The sequence below is a fragment of the Anolis sagrei genome, chromosome 1, assembly GCF_037176765.1.
Source record: "Anolis sagrei isolate rAnoSag1 chromosome 1, rAnoSag1.mat, whole genome shotgun sequence".
NCBI classification, from domain to species: Eukaryota; Metazoa; Chordata; class Lepidosauria; order Squamata; family Dactyloidae; genus Anolis; species Anolis sagrei.
The window spans coordinates 154,944,524-154,971,599 of record NC_090021.1 but is presented as its reverse complement, the minus strand read 5'-3'; the positions used below and the strand labels follow the sequence as shown (position 1 = coordinate 154,971,599).

The 27,076-nt window shown below is 40.2% G+C and overlaps 1 protein-coding gene across 2 annotated transcripts in view; it reads right to left on the bottom strand.

Moving 5' to 3' along the window:
• MEIS1 (Meis homeobox 1) overlaps nucleotides 1-27,076 on the bottom strand; it is a 222,372-nt gene that overhangs the window by 138,789 nt on the left and 56,507 nt on the right. For both annotated transcript variants that reach the window (XM_060784304.2, XM_060784320.2), the window contains exon 7: nucleotides 18,544-18,655. In XM_060784304.2, coding sequence (XP_060640287.1) covers nucleotides 18,544-18,655 — 112 coding nt within the window. The remainder of the gene's footprint in view (nucleotides 1-18,543; nucleotides 18,656-27,076) is intronic.

Sequence of the window (27,076 nt, the reverse complement as noted above, 5' to 3'; positions counted from 1 at the left end):
CGAAATCAGGATTTGGAACACATACAGCGATATATTTTTCATGTACAAAATGGTATTCCCTGGCATTCCCAACCCTCAGTCCAAGTTCTATTAACTTTTTTTCCATTCACATTTCACTTCTTTTACTAGAGCCAGAAAGTGATAAAGAGCCTGGAGCAACTGATGGTAGGAAAAAGGTTTCAACTTCACATCCCATAATGCTCCTTTAAATTAGATGAGAATGGGAAACAACTATAACCCACACTCCATGCAGGTTCTTACCTACAAAGCCCGTCTACCTGCGTGACTGCATTTCTGTGTACGAACCCACGCGATCTCTTCAATCATCTGGAGAGGCCCTGCTCTCGCTCCCGCCCCCTTCGCAGGCACAATTGGTGGGGAGGAGGGAGAGGGCCTTCTCCATGGTGGCCCCCCAACTCTGGAACTCACTTCACAAGGATGTCAGGCAAGCCCCCACATTGGCAGTCTTTAGGAGGAGCATGAAAACGTGGCTGTTCCAGTGTGCTTTCCCTGAATAAGGAAATAATCCCCAGCAAAATGTCCTCAGAAGCACTTTAACTAGCCGTTGGGTTGCTCTCCCTACATTTCCTTTAAAATCCTCCTGCTTAGATACATCCTACCTCTGTTCACACCCAGTGTTTATTTTTAAAATGTAAACTATTACATCTGGCCCAGCCATAGGTTTAAAAAAATTTTTAATTGTGGTTATTGCCTATATGTGAGTTATATTAATTGTATTGTTTCATTTGCTTATTGTTTTGTTGTTTTATTGATGTGTTGTTGGGCTTGGCCTCATGTAAGCCACCCCGAGTCCCCTTGGGGAGATGGTGGTGGGGTATAAAAAAGTTATTATTATTATTATTATTATTATTATTATTATTATGTACGCAGACACTATACACTTAACATTGAAGGAGACAAATGCATGAAATGTTACCTGTGGCTTCACCCCCCCCCCCCCCGAAATTCTCATGGTGGTTCGCAAAAAGGCCTTACTGGTGCATTATTTAAACTGTTATGTTTATTCATATCATGATCCAATCACCATACTCAATATATCCCATATGCATGGGGGTATTGGGGTAACGATACAAAAGGTTTGCTAGGGTAGACCCTCTTTCACTCAGACTCAGCCCCCCCCCCCCTTGAAACAAACTCAGCCCCCCACCCCATCGAAATCCTGGCTACAGGCCTGCCTGTGGCTTTGTTTGTCGTAAACCACAGTGGATGGGGTGGTATTGTTTATTAAATTGATTTGTTGCTCTTTTTACCAAATCCCAAAACATTTTAAAAGTATCAATAAAGATCTTTGACATTATTAAATTCAACCAGCAGCAAAATAACACAGTACAGGATTTTCAACAAAACAAAAATTCAAAAGACCAAAAGGTCTGCATGACAAAGTGCATAGTAAGGAATCAGCAACAGCAAACTTTTGAAGAGACCTGAAAGATCTCCAAAGGCAGAGTTCCACAGCAAGTGCACCACAAACTAAGAAGGTCCTAAGCCTAATGGCTAAACCAGTATATAGTGGGAGCAGAATTCGAACAAGAATGTGAACACCAAGTTGTTTAAGGCGTCACAAGTCAGCAGCAGTAGACCAGAAGAGATTAATTATCCTGTATAGGAGATAGAAGAGAGATGAAATCTGGCTCATTTTCCACATCACTCAATAATCAAACAGTGGCATTCTGCACCAGCTGAATACTCCAAACCATCTTCAAAGGCAGTTCAAACATAAGAGGCCCTTACAGTAGCCCCAGCTTTTTTAGCCCAAGAATGACTAGAGCAGCTGAAACAAACAGCTCTGAAAGGAAGCACTACTGGTCACCACAACATATAGGCAGAAGATAAGTTGTATCTAAGCCACAGTGGGCAAAATGCAACTTTCACAATATTGCTCAACTGCAATTCTTATAATTTGTCACCAGTAGCCATGTTGACAATTATTTCTGAGAGTTATAGTCCAATAACATATTGAGGGACCCTAATTTAAGCTTTTTATGTTTATCCCAAAGACAGGTTGATGCATTTCTAAGAATGGGAAAACATTTCTTCAAAAATAAGACTCCTATTCTTGATCTAAACAAATTAGAAGGCCATGGACTTAATTCAAAGACATTAGGAAAGAATCTGTATTATGGAGATAGAGACAGCCTGAGGGCCATTCTTCTGCAAAGTTAATATCCAGATCAAATTATACATGTAATTATTTGCATTTAATAAACACATTGGGAAGAACACAGTGTTCTTCATAGAATCATAGAGTTGGAAGAGACCTTGTGGGCCATCCAGTTCAACCTCCTGCCAAGAAGCAGGAAAATCACATTCAAAGCACCACTGACAGATGGCCATCCAGCCTCTGCTTAAAAACCTCCAAAGAAGGAGCCTCCACCACACTCCACGGCAGAGAGTTCCACTATTGAACAGTTCTCACAGTCAGGAAGTTCTTCCTAATGTTCGGGTTGCATCCAGCTTCCTGTAGTTTGAAGCCACTGTTCCACGTCCTAGTCTCCAGGACAGCAGAAAACAAGCTTGCTCCCTCCTCCCTATGACTTCCCCTCACATATTTATACGTGGCCATCATGTCTCCTCTCAGCCTTCTCTTCTGAAGGCTAAGCATGCCCAGCTCTTTAAGCTGCTCCTCATAGGGCTTGTTCTCTAGACCTTTTTTTCCAAAGAAATTTTATTAAATTTTATATAAAATACAACAAAAGAGTGAGAACAATAAGGTATAGAAAAGTAAAGAAAACAAGAGAGAGGGAAAGGCCAATAAAGTAAGAAGTAAACATTTTAACATTTTATCCTGCACATTTGGCCCGCCCTTTGTGTTTGATTTTTTTATTATGTTGTTTTGCACCTTTTATTTTATTTTATTTTGTTATTTTATATATTTTGTTGTGATGTAATTTTTCTGTTATTTTATGTTTAACTTTGTTGTATTATTTCCGGGCTTGGCCTCATGTTAGCCGCCCCGAGTCCCCTTCGGAGAGATATTATATTATTTATTACTATTATTTCACAATTATACATAGAAACTGGAAATATGATGGCATAGACAATCCTAACTTTAGTATTCATTTATAGATCTTTATACTTCTGGATCCTGTCCAGTCCCTTCATAGTTGCACTGGTCATTTACACAAATGACCAGCCACTGCCAGAAGGGACAGAGAGTTTAATCTATGCAGATGATCGTGCCATTACCGCCAAAGCAGGGAGCTTTGAGATGGTTTAACAGAAGCTCTCCGAAGCTCTAGGTGCTCTTACTGCCTACTACAGGGAAAACCAGCTGATCCCTAATCCATCTAAAACACAGACATGTGCTTTTCACCTTAAGAACAGACAAGCATCCAGAACTCTGAGGATCACCTGGGAAGGAATCCCACTGGAGCATTGCAGCACACCCAAATACCTGGGAGTCACTCTGGACCATGCTCTGACCTACAAGAAGCACTGCCTGAACATCAAGCAAAAAGTGGGCGCTAGAAACAATATCATACAAAAGCTGACTGGCACAACCTGGGGATCACAACCAGACACAGTGAAGGCATCTGCCCTTACGCTTTGCTACTCTGCTGCTGAGTATGCATGCCCACTGTGGAACACATCTCACCATGCTAAAACAGAGGATGTGGCTCTTAATGAGACATGCCGCATTATCACGGGGTGTCTGCGTCCTACACCACTGGAGAAATTACACTGTTTAGCCGGTATTACACCACCTGACATCCGCCAGGAAGTAGGACCAAGGCAGTGACATCTCCGGCTCATCCCCTGTTTGGATATCAGCCAGCACATCAACTACTTAAATCAAGAAATAGTTTTCTAAGATCTACAGAGACACTCGCTGGAACACCTCAGCAAGCGAGAGTCCAAAAGTGGCAGGCTCAAACCCAGAACCTCAATCAATGGGTGATACCAAATGAGAGACTCCCCCTGGGCACACAGAAAACTGTGCGACTTGGAAGGCGCTGAACAGACTGTGCTCTGGCACCACGAGATGCAGAGCCAACCTTCAGAAATGGGGCTACAAAGTGGAATCCACAACATGCGAGTGTGGAGAAGAGCAAACTACAGACTACCTGCTGCAATACAACCTGAGCCCTGCTACATGACCTTCTTGCAGCAACATCAGAGGCACTCCAAGTGGCCAGATACTGGTCAAAGGACATTTAATCAACTACCAAGCTTGCAAACTTTGTATTTTGTCTTTTTGTTTGTTAAAAAATGCAATTGAACTGTTTAGTCTGCTCCTGACACGATAAATAAATAAATAAATAAATAGTAGCATTTCCAAGGTCTTGTCAACCATGGCTACTGTGACCTTACAGCCTTTTCTTCAGTGATGTAGAATCTACCTCCACTATTACTGCTGGGAAACCTTTTGACTTGAGTCATTATTTTAGAATCTACAAGGATTGACCTCATCCAGTTTGAGCCTAGGACGATGACTCTGGAAATGAGTGTTTGAATTCCCACTCTGTAATGCAAACCCACTGGTTGAGCTTGGGCAAGTCGCACTCTTTTAGTCTCAGAGGGAGGCAAACAGAAATGCTCCTTTGAATCAATCTTGCTAATAAAGTGGTGATAGGTTCATCTTAGGATTGTCATATGTCAGAAATTATAGAAGGCACACAACAAAAGCAACAAGACTGACCTGATAACCCATTTGCAGTGTGTGCCTTCAAGATGCCTACTGACTCCGCGAAAAGGGTTTTCTTGGGAAACACTCAGAGGTGGTTCTGCCAGTTATCGCTGGAAATTCAGCTGAGTCATAAAAGTGTGGTGGAAGAAAGAGGAAGTTTTATTGGGAGACTAATTGGTTTATGGCTATGCTGCCCACAACTGAAGGGAAGGGAATGAGGTTAGCAAGTGTTTACCTGCTGCAGTTTATGAACATTTTAAAGAGTTATTTTGAAACATTAGTGGGAAAGGAATCACTTATTGGTCTGAATAAAGAAATGAAAGTGCCTGTGGCAAAGAAGACACTGGGGGCCACCTATGCCGTACTTTTCAGGAGTTGGTATACTGCTATACATGGAAGCATGAGAATAATATCCACAAAAGTGTACAAAATATTTAAATACTAAGGAGGGGAAAACAAAGAGAAATGTACTGTATATACTCGAGTATAAGCCTAGTTTTTCAGCCCTTTTTTTAGGCTGAAAAAGCTCCCCTTGGCTTATACTCGAGTCAAGGTTATTTATTATTTTACTCTATTATTATTATTATTATTATTATTATTATTACATTTATAGATTAACTTTATTATTTTATTATTATTACATTTATTATTTTACTCTATTATTATTACTACTACTATTACATTTATAGGTTAGCTTTATTATTTTTATTATTACATTCATTATTTTACTATATTATTGTTGTTGTTATTATTATTACTATTACTATTATTACATTTATAGGTTAACTTTATTATTTTTATTATTATTACATTTATTATTTTGAGCCCCCGGTGGCGCAGTGGGTTAAACCCCTGTGCCGACAGGACTGAAGACCGACAGGTCGCAGGTTCGAATCCGGGGAGAGGCGGATGAGCTCCCTCTATCAGTTCCAGCTCCTCATGCAGGGACATGAGAGAAGCCTCCCACAAGGATGATAAAACATCAAATCATCTGGGTGTCCCCTGGGCAACGTCCTTGCAGACAGCCAATTCTCTCACAACAGGAGCAGTTGCTCCTGACATGACAATTTTTTTTGTTATTTTACTCTATTATTATTATTACTACTACTACTATTACTATTATTACATTTATAGGCAGGGGCCGCTCAACCCATTACGCAAAGTAAGCATTTGCAGTATAGTTGATTTTGCCCAGGGGCACTCTTGAGGTGCTCTTGGGGGGAAATAGACCTTGACATATGCGAGTTGTAGTTACTGGGATGTATAGTTCACCTACAATCCAAGAGCATTCTGAACTCCACCAATGACGGAATTGAACCAAACATGGCACACAGAACTCCCACGACAAACAGAAAATATATATCAGTGATTGGTTTGGGGGGGGGGGGGGCAAAATACTATTTGCTTACAGTTGAAAATTACCTAGGGCCGCCACTGTTTATAGGTTAACATTATTATTATTATTATTATTACATTTATTATTTTATTCTATTATTATTGGAAGGATACGTAAACACAAGTACATTGAAGATGGTTAGAATAATGGTTTAGTAAGAGTTGAACAGTTTTATGTAAATGTTAATAAACATTCAACCTACTGATGCTTCAATTAATGTAATTTTATTGGTATCTATTTTTATTTTGAAACTGACCTGTAGCTGCTGCATTTCCCATCCTCGGTTTACACTCGAGTCAATAAGTTTTCCCAGTTTTTTGTGATAAAATTAGGTGCCTCGGCTTATATTTGGGTCGGCTTATACTCGAGCATATACGGTAACTGTTGGTTTATGTTGAAATATGCATAAGAACATGATTTTCAACTGTTCTTTAACCAAGTACACATTTTTTTTTAAAGGTAAATGTTACGGCAATCAAGTCCAACAACATAGATAAGACACACATTACAACAGACTTTATAGACTTCTCCCTGATAAAAAAAGGAAAATAAAAGCAGCTTTTGGCAAGAGACAACCATATCTACTGCTTGGTGATTTTAAAAGAAAGATACCAAATGCGTTTGTAAAAAGGAATGCAGTTTAGAGAAAGAATGAAGACATTTGTTTGGAAATAAAAATTAAAAGCAGATGAAGATGCACGCTATGTCCATAACCAGAAAACAGAGCAGGCCATTGCTGACTTATGTCCTGTCTTTTTCAACCGAGGGCCACATCTAGCCAAGCCAGTCGTATGATAATGGAATCAGTAAAGGTCAATCAAAGACAAGCCGAAGCTTCCACTGTCTGGCTGACCTTCGCAGCTTGTGACAAATTGCTATCAGTCAATGTCAACTAATGACAGAAGCTCTTTGGCTAATCAATTGTTCTAAAAATGATCAAGAAAACTATTCACAGGACAGCTCATTTTCACATCAATGCCTATGAAGTATGAAAAGCTCATTTTTTGAGTGTTTAATAAGCTCATAAGTAAAGCAGTTACTTGGTAACAGGGGTCACCTTACTGAAAAGACAGTACCTTTGTCTGGCTTTTACATATCTTTTTATTACCATATTATAGTAGTAAAAATATGCCATGCTATTATGGTGCCAGAGGGCTCCATAGTAAAGAAGGTAACACTTCATACATTTTGAGATAAATACATCTGTTTCTTAAAGACCTTTGTTTGGACACAAGTGACTTGTTATCTATTTCCAAACATTTCGAAACAAAGCAATAATTTCACAAAATAAATACTCATGTCCGATTACTATTCAAGTGGGCCTCCTTTTACAGCCTCTAGACTCAAGGCATTCATGCAGGTGCTTTAACTCTGTTTTCTTTAATATGCTTGCTTGTATTAGGTATGATTTTACACACACACACACACACTGAAATTCAAACTTAGTCAAGTCGCAAAAGAAAATCACGTAGACATGTGCCTAACTTGTGCTTTGAAATTACCCCTAATCTCCCTTAAAATGCAGAATTCTTGCTAGGAGATTCTATAATATGGCTAGCAAGATCACACACAGATTAAGGCCCCTTCTAGACTGCCATATAATCCAGATTAAGGAGCCCCCGGTGGTACAATGGGTTAAACCCTTGTAGCAGCAGGACTGCTGACCAAAACGTCGACAGTTCAAATCCAGGGAGCGGGATGAGCTCCTGTCTGTCAGTTCCAGCTTCTCATGTGTGGACATGAGAAAAGCCTCCCACAGGTTGGTAACACATCCAGGTGTCCCCTGGACAATGTCCTTGCAGACAGCCAATTCTTTCACACCAGAAGCAACTTGCACTTTCTCAAGTTTCTCCTGACACACACAAAATCCAAATGATCAAAGCAAATAACCTGAATTATCTGCTTTCAAACCCCAGTGGTGCAGTAGGTTAAAGCGCTGAGCTGCTGTACTTGTTGACCAAAAGGTCACAGGTTCGAATCCGGGGAGCGGCATGAGCTTCCGCTGTCAGCCCCAGCTTCTGCCAACCTAGCAGTTCGAAAACATGCAAATTATGGAGCCCCAGTAGATCAATAGGTACAGCTCTGGCGGGAAGGTAACGGCGCTCCATGCAGTCATGCCGGCCACATGACCTTGGAGGTGTCTACGGACAACATTGGCTCTTCGGCTTAGAAATGGAGATGAGCACCACACATTAGAGTCAGACACGACTGGACTTAATGTCAGGGGAAAACCTTTACCTTTACCTACACTGAGATATAATCCAGTTCAAAGAGATAATCTAGATTTTATGTGGCAATGTAGAAGGGGCCAAAGGAAGCTCTTCCCATACTATCTATATAAATAAAAATGTAATGTTCGTTTGTGGGATTAACAGAACTCAAAAATCACTGGACGAATTGATACCAAATTTGGAGACAAGACACCTAACAACCTAATGTATGTCCTTCACTCAAAAAAATTGATTTTGTCATTTGGGAGTTGTAATTGCTGGGATTTATAGTTCACCTACAATCAAAGAGCTTTCTGAACCCCACCAACGATGGAATTGAATCAAACTTGGGACACAGTCCTCCCAAGACCAACAGAAAACACTAGAAGGGTTTGGTGGGCAGTGTCTGTTGGTTTTGGAATTGTAGTTCGCCTACATCCAGAGATCACTCAAACAATGATGGATCTGGACCAAACTCTACATGAATACTCAATATGCCCAAATGTGAACACTCCTGGAGTTTGGGGAAAATAGAATCTTATCATTTGGGAGTTGTAATTGCTGGGATTTATAGTTCACCTACAATCACAGAGCATTCTGAACCCCACCAATGATAGAATTGGGCCAAATCTCCAACACAGAACCCCCATGGGGCACATTTAAAATGCTGGCTTTAGCCTATAAAGCCCTAAACGGTTCTGGCCCTACTTACCTCTCCGAATGCATCTCCTCCTATGAACTGACTAGGACACTGAGATCATCTGGGGAGGCCCTGCTCTCTGTCCCGCCTGCATCACAGGTGCGCTTGGCGGGGACGAGAGACAGGGCTTTCTCAGTGGTGGCCCCTCAGCTGTGGAATGCCCTGCCTGCAGATATCAGATCGGCCCCCTCCCTGCTGGCGTTTCGGAGGAAAGTGAAGACCTGGCTGTTCGAACAAGCATTTGATTAAACAGTGTAATTGAACATAGGAATACGGAATAATGGATGACGAGACTGGATTCTGATTTTACTGTTGAGGCGCTAATGATTGTTATACCTTTTTTTTTGTCGTGTCAGGAGCACTATGGGAAACTGCAAGTCGCTTCTGGTGTGAGAGATATACTGATGTTTAATGATTTATGTTACAATTGCTTTTAATTGACCTATACTTGTCTCGTAACGTTTTATATCGATGTTGTTCACCGCTTTGAGTCGCCTGAGGGCTGAGAAAAGCGGTATATAAATAAAGTAAATAAATAAATAATAAATGTGGGCCACAGAAACGCATGGCAGGGGATGGCTAGTTCCTATATACAAATGTAATCATCTGTAGTCTTCTCAGCACAGAAAGATATTTCTACTTTTCATTTGCACAATAAAAATTGCTAAAACAACAAGGATATTTTAATGTACTCTGTGGACTTGGGGATTGTAGCAATAATTATGTTTTGTTTTTCTCTGATTACTGAAGAGTGTAACGTCAAAATACGTTTTAGGGCCTCATATTGAAAAAGGTCTTTGGAGAAACAGCTGAACACATATCATTCAAACTACTTGAATTTCAAAACATCGGATTGTAAAAAGAGAAAAGGGCATAAATATAAGCTTTTAAATCTTTGCGTTCCAATATTCAATCGCCTTCTTACATTTTTCAAAAACAAAATTCAAAGTGTTAAACAGAACAAAACCTGTTATTTTCCTCAGGGAAAACTGCAAAATGACAGCAGGTTCAGATTACACCCTAAAAACCGGACCGCTATGGTGGTTTCTCAAATTAAAATATCTTCTGTGGCCTCAACCACTCTCAAGTTGTCCATAGCAAAGAAATAAAGGAGGGAGGGCAACACTTAAGCTGAGCCATAATTGGAAGTATGTGAAAAATGAAGTGTCAGTTCGGTCAATAAAGGGCAAAGGTCAAGGGGAACTGCAGCCCAAACTCTGTGCGAAATGTGCTCATTAAGACATCCAATCAGAGCGCTCCTTCCTACCTATCCCATTAGTCATCAGACATCTGACTGCTTCAAATGCCTGGGTCTGTGCTGTTATTACTTTTCTTCTTCATGTAAAAAGGCGAGCTGGTGTATAAATCGTTGCTCAGTCATCTGGAACGTAATGTGGCCCCCATTTCCCCCGTCATCCAGCTCCGCTGACTAGCTTTGCAGGCTCAAAACAACTGCCTTGAGATTCTCTTCAATAATAAATGGAATTGCCTTTTGCCAATAGGTTGCCTGAACTCTTCTACAAAAGCATTGAAGTGCTGATACTGTTTCTCTGAGTAGAAAAACCTTCCTACTTTAAAAGGACAACAATTTTGTTTATTAAAGTCTGCACCCAAGACACAAGTACGGGGCAATTAAAACTGAGCACTGGGCACAGAAAGGCCGGGTTCAAGAATTTTAAAAGGAAGAACAAAAAGGATCACTGTGGTCAAATAAGGGCACAATGGAGGGTTTTTGTTTTGTTGGTTTGGATGGGCCGTGGAGCATGTCCCAATTCCTCCCTCCCTCCTTTTCTCTTTCACACACACACACACCTTTATGGAAAGAATTATGAAGGCATTACAAAACATTCAAGCAGACAAGAGTTCTTTCTCCCACCCTGGACATTATTCCACAGATATACAGGGTGAGGCAGCATAACTTCCTTTTTTCAAAACTTAATAAAACCCATTGTATGAATCAGAAAAAAAAATTATAATGTAGGCGCATACCTAAAGTTTTGTTTTACGTAGTTTTACGTAGATCAAATTAGGTAGGTGACGTCCCCCATTCTCCATACACTGAGTAAACCAATTTCTGGCGTTCGTTATGACTCTTATTTTTATTTATTTATTTACAGCTTTTATATTCCGCCCTTCTCACCCCGCAGGGGACTCAGGGCGGATTACAGTGTACACATATATGGCAAACATTCAATGCCAATTTTGACATACAAACATATGTCAAAACATATGTCCGAACGTACCTCCTTCTACGTCCCACCTCGGAGTTTAAGATCTGCTGAGGGGGGCCCTGCTCTCGGGCCCACCTTTATCACAAGCGAGACTGGTGGGAACGAGGGACAAGGCCTTCTCGGTGGTGGCCCCTCGCCTGTGGAATGCGCTCCCTGGGGAAATTAAGACATCAACATCCCTCCTCTCCTTCAGAAGGAAGCTAAAGACCTGGATGTGGGACCAGGCCTTTGGGTAAGCTGGCAGATGGACTAAAACAACCAATAATGACCAGAGTAGGAAAGGACAATGACGATGCTAAATGGTTTACGGACTTGGATTTGGTGAACATTGACCACAAGATGTTTTTATTGATGCTAGTATATTGTTTGATTGTTTTAATTAGTTATAACGGTGATATTACATGGTAAATGTGTGTATTGTATATTGTATTGTACTCTGTAATTGTTAGGCATCGAATTGTGCCTTTTTGTAAGCCGCCCTGAGTCCCCCTTTGGGGATTGAGAAGGGCGGGGTAGAAGCACCCCAAATAAATAAATAAATAATAAATATACAGACATAGACAGAGGCTATTTAATGTTTTCTGGCTTGCTAGCATAGCAGGCGTTATGTTGGCAATTTCTTCAAGGATGTTGGTCTTCAAATCTTGTAGGGTCTTTGGACGGTTCACATAAACACGGGAAAAACCCCATAGGAAAAAAATCACAAGGAGCCAAATCTGGAGATTGGGCCAGCCACTCCAAATCCACTGGAAAAGTAGGCCTCAATGGCAAAAGCACGCTCCTCACTGTTCCAACGCATGATGGCGACTGAACTGTGTCAGGACAAAACTTTATACTCCCGCCTCTTGAACGACACCACTAGTGCTCCGCTACGTCTTCAACCGACTGAATGGCACACATTTTAAAAAAGTAAGTTATGCTACCTCACTTGCCTTAGTTTCCAACAGACCTCACAACTCTGAGGATACCTGACATAGATGTGGGAGAAAAGTCAGGAGAGAATGCCTCTGGAATTCAACCCAGAAAACTCACAGCAAGCCATTACAAAACTGTTCATAGTTCCACAAATATACAAATAACAATATTGGCCAAGAGGACTTCGGGATGGCAAAAGATATATAATTCCAAAATACAACCAAAAAAGTCCATCAGTTACATCAAATCTCATTTTTAAAACTGTGATTAACATGATAAGAGTGAAACCAGTTCTGAGAGTAGGGGTTTAAGCTCTGTGTTTCTCTCTTATCTCAACTGGAAACCTTTGGTCAAAATGTAGAGGGGGGAAGAAATAAGTGGAAACTTCTCAAAAATTTTATTCCAAAGGATTAGGGACAGAGGAAAAAAAAACCGTATTTCCCTATGATAATCTCTTCCCAAACTTTCATACACTTGTTGGTCATAAGACAGCTCTTGGGTGGTAATGGACACCCCTATGTTTTGAGATGGGAAGCACCCAGGAAAGCAACAGGTTTCCTAGGATGCGACCCAATGGAATGGTAGGAGGATTGCCCCTGCAGCTGATCCCACTTGAGCTCAAAAGCACTTCACTCAAGCAAAGGGACTTTGCCCGCTTCCCTGATGCTTAGCTCTATGAAGAGATGGGCCCTCTTCCGGCACTCTTCATCAGCTAGGGAATGCCATGCTTAGCAGAGGGGCTGCCCCACCAGGAGATACCCAATTTCTGTATAATAGCTTGGAACAGATAGCCCTCCCCCTGCCACCTTCTTGAATCCCGAAACCATTCTGTGAATGTCTAAGCTCAAAAAACATAACTATTCAGCAATGAATACAAGCTCACCAGGTTCCTCCCTAGGAACAAAACAATCTGCCCTGAATCCCTTTGGGGAGATAGAGCAGATAGAGCAGAATATATATAAAGACTATTTTTTATTATTATTAGTGCCTCCAAAGACTTAAAGGCAGAAGAGTTTTGAGGTTGCGGCAGGCCACAGAACTATATCTCTTCCAATACCGATTTCTTCCTTCCATGAATTCAGGAAACATTTCTGGCCCTCAAAAGTCAAAGATACATGTGCACTACCAATAAGATATGTGCAGTGTAGATAGGAATTCATTCATACTTTTTTCAAATTATAATCCGGCCCTCCAACAATTTGGGGGACTGTGACCTGGCCCTCTGTTTAAAAAGTTTGAGGACCCCTGCTCTAATCTAATATATACATCCATCCAAATGCAATTTCCTGCTTCTTGGCAGGGGGTTGGACTAGATGGCCCACAAGATCTCTTCCAACTCTATGATTCTATTATTCTATATCGCTTCCCATGCTGCTAGGGAAGAAATTGACTTTAAAAGTAGCCTTAAAAAGGGTATTTTTAACCAATTAAAAAGATTAATGTAGATTAAAATGTTTATACTGCATAGTGACTTTTCTATGAATAGAAAAAAAATGGCACCAGACCTACAGAGGAACACCTTTTCATTTTCTCCATAAATGGCAATGAAATATACTACTGAGTTTAAGGCCTAGCTCAGATATAACAATTGGCCAGAAGCCTGGGGTCCTTCAATGAGCATAATCTTCTATGTGTAATTTTCTTTATCACTACATATGCGCAAGGAACTCTGACATTTCTCTCTCCAGACAATCCAGTTATGATATGCTGTTGGCTGATGACTCAGGCTTGCCTAGGAACAGGTTAGCAAGTGTTTACAGTTCACATTTCATGATAAAAAGAACCATGGACATATATATGTTGTTGTTTTTTTGTCTAGCACTTTCACCCTTTGCAGAAGTAACTGTTTATGAAGGATTTGGCAGCAAGAAAAATCCAGGGTTTATCATGTTTGAATTAGATCTCCGTAAGTCGAAGAATTAATGACTTTTACAAATAGTTGCTGAAGAAAATGTGCTAATCTTCTAAACTGCACCAAATCAGAATATTGTATATACTCGAGTATAAGCCTAATTTTTCAGTCCTTTTTTTAGGCTGAAAAAGTCTCCCCCGGCTTATACTCGAGTCAGTGTTATTTATTATTTTACTTTGTTGTTGTTGTTGTTGTTGTTGTTGTTATTATTATTATTATTACATCTATTATTTTATTGTTGTTATTATTACATTTATTATTTTACTCTATTTATTATTGTTATTGTTACATTTATTATTTTACTGTATTGTTATTACATTTATTATTTTACTCTATTATTACATTCCATTATTTTACTCTATTATTATTATTATTTTACTCTATTTATGGAGGACATGTAAGCATATTTACATTGAAGAAAGTTAGAATAATGGTTTAATCAGAGTTGGACAGACTTATCTTGAATTATAGTTTTATGTAAATATTCAAAAACATTTAACCTACTGATGCCTAAATTAATATAATATAATGTGTGGAACACATCTCACTACACTAAACAGTGGATGTGGCTCTTAATGAGACATGCCGCATTATCACAGGTGTCTGCGCCCTACACCACTGGAGAAATTACACTTCTTAGCCGGTATTGCACCTGACATCCGCCGGGAAGTAGCAGCCAATAGTGAAAGGACCAAGGCAGAGACATCTCCAGCTCATCCCCTGTTTGGGTATCAGCCAGCACGTCAACGACTTAAATCAAGAAATAGTTTTCTTAGATCTACAGAGACACTCTCTGGAACACCTCAGCAAGCGAGAGTCCAAAAGTGGTAGGCTCAAACCCAGAACCTCAATCAATGGCTGATACCAAATGAGAGATTCCCCCAGGGCACACAGAAAACTGGGCGACTTGGAAGGCGCTGAACAGACTGCGCTCTGGCACCACAAGATGCAGAGCCAACCTTAAGAAATGGGGCTACAAAGTGGAATCCACGACATGCGAGTGCGGAGAAGAGCAAACGACTGACTACCTGCTGCAATGCACCCTGAGCCCTGCCACATGCACAATGGAGGACCATCTTGCAGCAACAGCAGAGGCACTCCAAGTGGCCAGCTACTGGACAAAAGACATTTAATCAACTACCATGCTTGCAAACTTTGTGTTTTGTCTGTCTGTTTGTTTGTTTTGTTTTGTTAAAAATGTAATACAAATGTCTGGTTGCTCTTGACACAATAAATAAATAAATAAATCTTGGTAAAAACCGCCACAGAAAGCAACAAGTGTGAACTGTGCATGTACTTCAGTTAAATAAGATGACAGATTAATTATTAAATAAAAAAATTCTCAAAAATACTAAAAGAGATTTAAGGTAACAATTATCTCTATTACATTGGTCAGATTCCCCCTCCAACCCAAAATAAATGGGTACTTCATATGTACCCAGCTGAAATTTATGTATTTAATTATAAGTGTACCTATAACACTTCTACAAAAACAATGCCATTTCTAAGCTACCTTTCCCCATGCAACATCTTTCTCATTTCAAAGAGCACTATTCACATTTGTGGTTGTCAAAGCAAATGAGGAGATTGTGTTGTGCTCCTATGCATAAAGCGTTTATTGTTTTGTAGTAGTATATTTAAACAGAATTTAAAATTTAATGTTAAAATTAGGGAGAATACTGCAAAATTGTCAACACTACCTTAATGTCTATGGACTGCAACACATATATGAAGAAATACTTGAAAGAGAAAAGGCCCCTTAAATTTATGTTGCGTATCATTTTCCCGTAAAAGTCAGAGGTCAAAAGGTTACCAGTTTCTGCTTCAGCTCTTCAACAGTTCACCATTCCAGGCCCCATTTTTACTAGGTTTTATTTGTGATGAAGTCAGCAGCTTTTATTCAAACAATAAAGTGGCACAAATACTTAAAATTTCATGTGAAGATGTTAGTAACAACTTTAGTTTAACTCCTTGTACATGGACCAAAATACCGAATGCTACTTCAATTGAAAAACTAACATGCTTAAATGCCGAGCTTGACAATTCGAAAGAACTTTTTTCTCTTTTCTTTCTTTCAATTCCTTTCCCTCCTTCCCTTGCCTTTTTCTGACACACAATTCCTTTGTTGTCCAACAGCACTTGAATCAAACAGGATCATAAAACTACATTTAAAAGTTTATATCTATTGTAGAGTCAGAGTCAACTTCAATAAAATAACTCTCTTTATATTCAGATTAAGAGTCCCTTTAACGTTTTAATTGCATTTAATTAGCATGAAATTTATTGCAGTTGCAGAGTTCTAAAAAACTACTTTTTGAGCTTGTCCAAACATTGATACTTCAAAAAACGCATACACAATATTAATGATGTATCGTGTAAGTAACATCAAACGCCACTCATAACAAGCAACTTAGTCCCTGCTCTTTTGCTATCAGCGAATAATAAAGTTAGCCTGACGCTAAAACAAAGTAACTCATTTACATAAAACATTTTAGCTACTGGCTGAATATGGGAAGGATCAAGTGTTGAAACATTGTGACAAACACAGTCAAATTAATAAATCTCCAAGCACTTTTTCTAAAGAAGCTTGTTAAATTGTCATATCCACTTTTGTCCTGCTCATCCTATTGCAAAGGGAGGGGGCTATATGTAACCTTGAAAGTCACTCACTCCCACTATACACAGGTCCCTAAACTTAACTGTTCCATCATGTTTTGGGCTCTCTCTTCTTCATTTTGGGTCAAGATAAGGATTTTTCCAATAAGAATTGACCCAGAAAAGTGGAAAAATTATCCCCTGCTTTTAAAACAGGTGTTTTGGTTTGTTGTTGTTGTTGTTGTTGTTGTTGTTTTTGAGCAAAAGAACCCCAAAACTGCAGTCTCAGGGTCCTTCCAGACAGGTCCTATATCCCAGGATCTGATACCAAGTTTTCTGCTTTAAACTGGATTATATGAGTCCGCACTGCCAGATAATCTGAGATAAACAGAAAACCTGGGATCAGTACCATAGCCAGGAATTTGATGGGGGGGGGGGGGGGCTGAGTTTGATTTGGTGAGTCTGAGTGAGAGAGGATCTACTCTAGCAAATCTTTTGTATCGTTATCCCAATAACCCCATGCATATGGGATATATTGAGTATGGTGATCAGGTCATGATATGAATAAGCATAACAGTTTATTGTACTAGTAAGGCCTTCTCACGGACCAACCTGGGAATTTTGGGGGGGGGGGGGGGCTGAAGCGCCTCAAGCCCCCCCCCCCCCCTCTCTCTTGGCTATGGGCCTGCCTGGGATCAGTTCCTGGGATATAGGGCCTGTGTGGAAGAGCCCTTGGGGAGCCATAGGAAACTGCAATGCACTTTGATGAAAATGGATATGTTCTCCATGTCAGTGCATCTAAAAGCTGTTGTCTATGGAATACAAGCCATGAGATGTCAGTCCTCAGCAAATTCCAGGAAAGGCACAAACAATTGTAGTACATTGTCAATCCCTGGCACATTGTGAGAGGAAACAGCCAGTCTTCAACATCAGATAGCTTGCTGCACTGCTCAAGGTAAGCTGAGATCACAACTGGTGGGCAATCTCCTATCCCCGTGATGGTGAACCTATAACATGCGTGTCAGCACTGACACGCATGGCTATTTTTGATGACACGCAGACACATGTGGCCACATACAGAGAAATACACCTTATAAGAGGCAATCTAATTCCATCCTTAAATTTGTAAAAGGCTCTACAAATTTAACATCTGCACGTTTGAGCATTGTTCACTCCATAACTCAGCATGGATTATACATTTTTCTTAAACTATAAATATTGCAAAATTATGGGTTTTTTCCTCAAAGTGACACTCCTCCCAAGTTATGCTCAGGTTTTTGGCAAATTTTGACACACCAAGCTCAAAAGGTTGCCCATCACTGTCCTATCCAAACTGATCACTAGAAATATCACCACCACTTTCTGTATCCTCTGTTAAGGGATGCTCTCAACAGAAAACAGTGGTGGCAAAGTGAAAGAAAACATAAACAAGGAAGAGTACAAAATGGGCTTTCACTGTAATACAAACACATGTGTATTTACCATTAATCAATAATTAATGCATTAATCAATAATAACCCATTACTCATTCACTACTCATTTATTTGACAGGAGGGTGCAATCAGAGTTGTCAGTAAAGCCCAAAATGTACACAATGGCTTTCCCTAATTTGAAAAGACTCTGTTTTGGAGACCAAGACAAATGGATGCAATGGCTTTGGCTTATGAGGATGGGTCTCATTCTGTCCTTTGCCTGTCTTTTTCCCATCTTCATAGGACTATTAACAACAGCCCTAGCAGTTATACTGTACAGACATCTAATCAAGGCCCACTGAACAGAAAAAGATGGATTACCATTCATCCTGGAGGGTTCAAACGAGGCTCACTATACGTTGCCATATCAAAATCCACGCCCAGTGTTAAAAATATTAAAATGCTTATTTAGCACCTGCATACTTAAACCCAAAGATAATCAGAATTCAATGTAAGGCCCCTACCTTGCTCACTGCTGTTATCCCCACTGTGTGATGTGTGCCCCCCACTGGAGGGTCCTGGTGTTCCTCCTGAACGTGTTGATGCTGTGTCATCGTGGTCTCTGTTCCAGGAAGGCTGTCAGGTGGGAATTAAGAACAAAACAAGCCGTATTCAGCACAATGCATAGAAAACATGACACATCTTGTATCTTGCTAGAACACCACCACCATAGGAAACTGGCAGTTCCAGACTAAAAACATGATACTATCTAGGACTTTAAAATCGTCCGGGGAGGCCCTGCTCTCGATCCCGTCCTCATCACAAGTACATTTGGCGGGGACGAGACAGTGCCTTCTCTGTGGTGGCCCCTCGGCTATGGAACGCCCTCCCTAAGGAGATTAGATTGGCTCCCTCACTCTTAACATTTCAGAGGCAAGTTAAGACATGGTTATATGGGCAAGCGTTTACAAATGCAGAGTAACTGACATAGGAAATGGAATCACTCGACAATGGAACTTGGACAACGTTATTTAACTAGGAGACGCTGATGATAATGATGTTGGTTTTTATTGTTTCTATTGTGATTTATACAATTGTTTATTGTAATGTTATTTTGTTATTGTATTTATATGTTTTTTCATGTAATTTCGATGATGTTGCTTGTTGTTTATGTTTTGGTTTTATTTTGATGTAATATGTTGTTCAGGCTTGGCCCCATGTAAGCCGCTCCGAGTCCCCATCGGGGAGATGGTGGAGGGGTATAAATAAAGTTTATTAATATTTATTATTATACTCTTTTAATATTTAATTTGTATTCTGTTGTTATGTGTACTGACTTGTAAACTGCCTTGAGTCGCTGATAAGGCTGAGAATAAATAAATACTATTTTTTTTGTTGTGTCAAGAGCAACTTGAGAAACTGCAAGTTGCTTCTGGTGTGAGAGAATTGGCCGTCTGCAAGGACGTTGCCCAGGGGACGCCCGGATGATTTGATGTTTTTATCATCCTTCCCTCATGTCCCCGTGTGAGGAGCTGGAGCTGATAGAGGGAGCTCATCCACCTCTCCCCGGATTCAAACCTGCGACCTGTCGGTCTTCAGTCCTGCCGGCACAGGGGTTTAACCCACTGCGCCACCGGGGGCTCCTTTACATGTGGCCCGCCCACTGTTACTGCAACTGTGTTTTTTTGTTTATTGTAATGTTATTTTGTTATTGTATTTATATGTTTTTTCATGTAATTTTGATGATGTTGCTTGTTGTTTATGTTCTGGTTTTATTTTGATGTAATACGTTGTTTGGGCTTGGCCCCATGTAAGCCGCTCCGAGTCCCCATCGGGGAGATGGTGGAGGGGTATAAATAAAGTTTTAATATTTAATTTGTATTTAATTTAATATTTAAATTGTATTCTGTTGTTATGTGTGCTGACTTGTTGTAAACTGCCTTGAGTCGCTGATAAGGCTGAGAAAGGCGGTATAAAAGTATAGTAAATAAATAAATAAATAAATAAATACCATATTGAATTCAGACTCTGTATGTTTCTTTAAAAGAAAAACATGCTTTGTAATTGTCAAAAGCAGCCTGGTTTATGATATAAGAGAGGCTATTATTATTATTATTATTATTATTATTATTATCTTTATTTATACCCCGCACCTAATTCATAATAGTGAGGAGAAAGAGATTCTACAACAAAGGATAGATTACACATTATTTAGTAATCAATCATCTTAGTAAACAATAAAACCCACAAATAAGTATCCACAAGCCAAAAAATTCAAAATGGGGGAAAGCTATTCTCACATCACAAAAAGAGAGGCAAAGAGATGGAGGGAGAAGGCAGATTCGTATGCAATTTGGTTTTACTAATTCATCCATATAGGTGCAAATTTAGAAATCATTACTATCATAATAATTACAGTAATACAAAATAAACTGAAATCCAACACAGCTCATCCTAGCGAGGGAGACTCTGACAAGGTGACCAGTGTGCCTTCTGCACAGTCTGCTGTCAAGACGTTAAATATTTTGGGCAGCTTCAGAAGGCCTGCTGCCCCTTCCTTTGGTTCATTATCTTTAAACCAGGCTTGAATGAATACGTTTCCCAGCAGAAGACGCTTCACATAGAGGACTGCTCTCTTTAAAGAAGACACATGACCATCCTATATGTAACAGGCTCCAAAGCGCACAGAAAACACACATGGGAAAACTTAAAGATTTCATTCACAATTAGGCCTAGGGTTCCAATAGCCAATATGGGTCAGCTACTTGCCAGATGGCATATAGGCAAATGGACCAAGCATCAGGATGAAGAGAGAAATTAGAGCAACAATGGCTTCACATGGGCTGTATACACTCAGCTCCATGCAAGCACTCTTGTACTAATGAACGGAAAACAGATGTTGCTTCTTATCACAGGGTGTGTTTGAAAGTATCATTCAGATAGGAAAAACTGGCTGTAAATTAAATTCTTAAGAAAAACAATCATGGCAACTATCCTCCCATGTCTCCCTTTATCACCAGAAACGATTTTAATTAGCTTTTAGTACTAAGCTTTTAAAAACATCATAGTGACTGGTGTGTATGTGTGTAAAAAACAGATTAGGTTGTTCTTCAGTGTCTTGCAATACGGCGTGCAGAGAACGGAGGTGGGGAGACATCTTATCAACTACTACCAAGTGTAAACAAATCAAAACAGATAACTTTAATGACATGAATTGAGGCAAGGATGGGCAGAATCTAGACCAGGATTCCCTGGTTAATTTCTTGGTTATTTACAGCAGATTACCATGGATTTCTGCCACCCATTGTTTATCTATTGCGACAACTAAATGATTCCCATCATCCCCACTATCTTCAGTCATACAGTTGAAATTGCAAAAACCTGGATAACAAGGGAAGTGTGTGTGAAAAGACTAAAAGTGAGGAAATATATCTGTTGGTGGATTCTAGTAAAAATAATGTTGATTCCATAAATCTGAACCAGAAAGTGATGTCCCACTTTTCTCTCTGTTGGGCTTACCCCAAATATGAGGCAGCTGCATCAGGCAGAAGATTTTGGTCATGAAAGGATAGCAAATCTATATAAATAAAAATGTAACGTTTGTTTGTGGGATTAACATAATTCAAAAACCACTGGACGAATTGACACCAAATTTGGACACAATACACCTATCAGGCCAACAAGTGACCATCTATATCAGTGTTTCTCAACCTGGGGGTCGGGACCCCTGGGGGAGTCGCGAGGGGGTGTCAGAGGGGTCGCCAAAGACAATTAGAAAACACAGTATTTTCTGTTGTTCATGTGAGTTCTGTGTGGGAAGTTTGGCCCAATTCAATCATTGGTGGAGTTCAGAATGCTCTTTGATTATAGGTGAACTATAAATCCCATCCACTACAACTCCCAAATGTCAAGGTCTATCCTCCCCAAACCGCACCAGTGTCCACATTTAGGCATATTGAGTATTCATGCCAAGTTTGGTCCCGATACATCAGTGCTCTCTGGATGTAGGTAAACTACAACTCCAAAACCCAAGGTCAATGCTCACCAAACCCTTCTAGTATTTTCTGTTGGTCATGGGAGCTCTGTGACCCAATGGTAAGCAAACAGTATTTTGGTGCCCCCCCCCCCCCCCAACCAATCACTGATACATATTTTCTGTTCGTCGTGGGAGCTCTGTGTGCCATATTTGGTTCAATTCCATCATTGGTGGAGTTCAGAATGCTCTTTGATTGTAGGTGAACTATACATCCCAGTAACTACAACTCACATATGTCAAGTTCCACTTTCCCCCAAGAGCCCCTCAAGAGCGCCCCTGGGCAAAATCAACTATACTGCAAATGCTTACTTCACATAATGGCTTGAGCCGCCCCTGACCCTAGCAAACCTTTTGTATCGTTACCCCAATACCCCCATTCATATGGAATATATTGAGCATGGTGATCAGATCATGATATGAGTAAACATAACAGTTGAAATAATGTACCAGTAAGGACCTCTTGCAGACCACCATGAGAATTTGGGGGGGGGGGAGGGGGCTGATGCCCCTCAAGCCCCCCCCCCCCCCCCCCCGCTACATGCCTGACAGCAGCAAAATTATAGTTATGAAGTAGCAACTAAAATAATTTTATGGTTGGGGGTCACCACGGCATGAGGAACTGTATTAAGGGGTCGCAGCATTAGGAAGATTGAGAAACACTGAACTAGATTTAAAGTTTTTTTAAAAAAAATAAGCTAAAGAGGTATAATTTTTTCCTAGTTGATTAAAATATACCGCTCTCACTTTCTGGATTCCTGTATATAATAGCCACCATTAAATATAGGTAAGACGTGGGGAAATTATGCATTGTATTTAAATGTGACTATTTCAGAGACTGTGGAAACAAATCATGCTAACCAATCCTGGAATGGAAAGACTGGTGTGTGAATTGTGAAAAGAAATGCTCGTTTACAAATGCAGCATACCAGAAGAATGCTGTAAGAGGCAATCTGGAACACATGCCCAGAATGCAAACGGTTAATGCATAAATTTTCGGTTTGTACAACTGCAGCTTTAAAAGGGGGACTTGTTTATTCAAGCTCTGCAGAAAGAATGGTACAGCACCCAGGGGACAGACAATGCCAGGCACAAAGCCCCGGTGCCTCAACATGTAAAAGGATGTTTTTCTATGTGCTACAAATCCCACTTGAAAATATAATTAGAAAGAGAAAATGGCAAACTATTGCATTAACTGTAATTGAAGAAAAGGCTAGCAAGGCATGTGGGAGGTTGCAAGAGCCCTTGGGAGTTCCAGCATGCATCAGATCCTCAGAGTTACATCTCCAGGGTGCACTCATGCTATTTATGTTGCTCGGGACGACTATTGTTGACTAGTGATCTGACTTGTAATTAATAGAAAAGCCACAGATAACAAGGTAAAATATTGAACCACCATGATAACCTCAGCAGAAATGTTCATTAATCTGATTAGAAGTATGACTCCGCTAAAAGGGAAGGGTGGCTGAGAGCTAAGGAATTATATGCTATGGTATATGCACTGAGCACACTGTCCCCCTTTATGTGACAACAGACCTGAAATATTCACTATCTTTTAATGAGCTCCACTGATTTATTCAGCTCCATTCGGTTTACTCCCCCACTTTTCCACTGTGCTGGATGTAGATTAATTCAATGCTTAATTGTTTAGTAAATTCAATTTTCCACATTCTATCCTGCCTAGCTTTAGTTGAGGTTCTTAAATCTTCAGCAGTGAGCCTTGAGCCCAGTGTTTCTCATCTGTGCCTACCTTTTTTTTCAATCATCATTTTTCTTCCTCCACCACTTAATTCACCATGAAAAGATTTTCCTTGCTGGAAATTCTGATTCCGCTATGATCTGTGAGGCATTCCGATTCATTGCATTTCCATTGTGTTGGGTCTTAGATGCTGGGCTCTTCTTTTCTCACAGCTATCGCCACATTATACAGTCAGTCATGCAAGAAATGTTGGATTCCACCTCAGTTTATCAAAAAATTGTGCATCCCTTGTGTTTACATTTATGTCTTCAGAGGCAATAGTTAATATTTATGCCTATTCACATTCTTATTGACCTATTATTTTTATGACCTGTAGAAAATTAATGGACTTTTAAAAGTTGGGAATGTTTGAACGGTTGCTGTTTTTAATAGAATATTTCTTTTAATAAGTGTTCTTCGAGAGCACTGAAACGGATTAGGAATTCTCTTTTTACCCTAAATACAATTTAATTATTTCTCAAAACCAAGGCACAGACTGATATATTTACTGAATGGGAAATAATAATAATAATAATAATAATAATAATAATAATAATAATAATAAGGTGCAAAAGGATCTGCGTGCATCATTTGAAATTATTATTATTATTATTATTATTTACATCGCTTCTACCCTGCCCTTCTCACCCCCGAGGGGGGACTCAGGGCGGCTTACATGGGCAACAATTCAATGCCATAATGTCAATAGGTAAAGGTAAAGGTAGTCCCCTGACATTAAGTCCAGTTATGTCTGACTCTGGGGTGTGGTGCTCATCTCCATTTCTAAGCCGAAGAGCCAGCGTTGTCCGTAGACACCTGCAAGGTCATGTGGCCGGCATGACTGCATGGAGCGCCGTTATGCTCCATGCTCCGTTATGTCAATACAACAACATAAAATCAAATACATAAAAATTAACAATAACATTAATTAAAATCACATACTCATATGCTAACATAGTCGCCTAATCAAAATCACATATCCGTTTCCTATTGTCATAATCCTATGGTCCGGTTCAGTGTCTAAGTGCTGCTAAGTCCACTAGCTGAAAGCCTGACTCCAAAACCACGACTTTAGTTTTTTCCTAAAAGTGAGGAAGGAGGACGCCGATCTAATTTAATTGGGGAGCGAATTCCACAAACAAGGGGCCACCACTGAGAAGGCCCTGTCCCTCGTCCCCACCAGACGCGTTTGTGACGCCGGTGGGACCGAAAGCAGGGCCTCCCCAGTAGATCCTAAATTACGAGGTGGAATGTAGAGAGAGATACGTTTGGATAAGTAAGTAAATACATCACACAGTCCTAGATGCTTGGGAAGTGTTCGACTTGTGATTTTGTGATACGAAATCCAGCATATAGATCTTGTTTGCTGTGACATACTGTGCTTTTGTGTCAATAATAATAATAATAATTTTTATTTCTTACCCACCTCTCCCCATGGCTCGAGGCAGGTCACAGCACAGTAAAAACACACAGAAATACTATTAAAAATTCACATGTATTAAAATGCAGTTCCACATACTTCTCATCATCAAACGAGAACAATGCTCAGTAACTTACAGTTCTCATAGCTCTGTTTCAACACATATAACCAATGCATACAACTGTACTAAAAAATACAGTTATTCAAAAATCTTAATACTGGAAGTTAATTCAATTAGAATATTTGTGCAAATCATAAGAACCAGGAAGTCACTAAAACTACACAGGCAGCACAGTTCTCTCTTGAAGAAGATTTCAAGCCGATGTAAAAGCCACGTGGCCTCTGCATTCACTATAAAAGGTAAAGGTTTCCCCTGACATTAAGTTCAGTCGTGACCGACTCTGGGGGTTGGTGCTCATCTCCATCTCTAAGGCGAAGAGCCGGTGTTGTCCATAGACATCTCCAAGGTCATGTGGCCGGCATGACTGCATGGAGTGTCATTACCTTCCCGCTGAAACAGTTCAGCTGTGGAACTCCCTGCCTAGGGACATTAGATCAGCCCCCTCCCTCCTGACCTTTCGAAAAAGAGTAAAAACTTGGCTCTTCGAGCAAGCATTCGGAACCTCGGGATAAATAGACAAAACGTCAATCGGCAATTCACCCAGGAACGTCCAAGAAAATGGAACGGATGAGGATTTGAATGAGAGGACATGATTTTTAATTTTTTATTATTCAGTGTCTTTATGCTTAAATGTTTTGTAATATTTCTTTTTTGCTTTATCAATGTATGTATTTATGGCATCGAATTGTGCCGACTGTGTATGCCGCCCTGAGTCGCCTTCAGGCTGATATGGGCGGGATAGAAATAATGTAAATAATAAATAAAATAAATACCTATTGATCTACTCACATTTGCATGTTTTCAAACTGCTAGGTTGGCAGAAGCTAGGGTTAACAGCGGGAGCTCATCCCAATGCAAAAGCCACATGGCCTCTGTGTTCACTATAAAAGGTAAATGTTTCCCCTGACATTAAGTCAAGTTGTGTCAGACTCTGTGGGTTGGTGCTCAACTCCATTTCGAAGCCAAAGAGCAAGCATTGTCCGTAGACACCTCATGTGGCTGGCATGACTACATGGAGTGCTGTTCACTTCCCATCGGAATGGTACCTATTGAACTACTCACATTTGCATGTTTTCAAACTGTTAGGTTGGCTGGGACTAACAGCGGGAGCTTACCCCACTCCCCGGATTAGAACCGGCGATTTTTTAGTCAGCAAGTTCAGCAGATCAGCAGTTTAACCCACTGCGCCACCGGGGGCTCCCTGCATTCACTATATCTCTGTGCAAAAATCTGATTTTAATATTATGTTTCAATTCAACAGCCTGGATAAGGAAATATAGCATGGAATTTGGAAAAAAAAATCCCCAGATAAACAAATCATGGACTATAAAAATCATATTTCCATGGTAAGCTTTTGCATACCAATGTCCTGGACATATATTTCACCATAGCTGCCAACAGTGGATCTTTGCACTTATGCAGACAAGGGGCATCTTGTCCTTCAAAAGAGGTAAGTCCATCTTGCTGTACTACAGTGTCATTATAAAAGCTTATCACAATAGGACAGGCACGTAGAGCTGCACTCATGAAGAAGGATCTGTGGCAGCTCAAACAACGTAATTGAAGACATGCAAGTCCCTAGCCCTACAATGCCCCATCACAGATGCTCTCCCTATCCCATAATGGCTTTATGTGCTCCATCAATTACACATTTGACCATCATGATTGTTGCCAACATAGGAGCATCAGCACACACTGCTGCACTAACACAACATTCAAGATATAACAAAAGCTTCCCTGTTGTT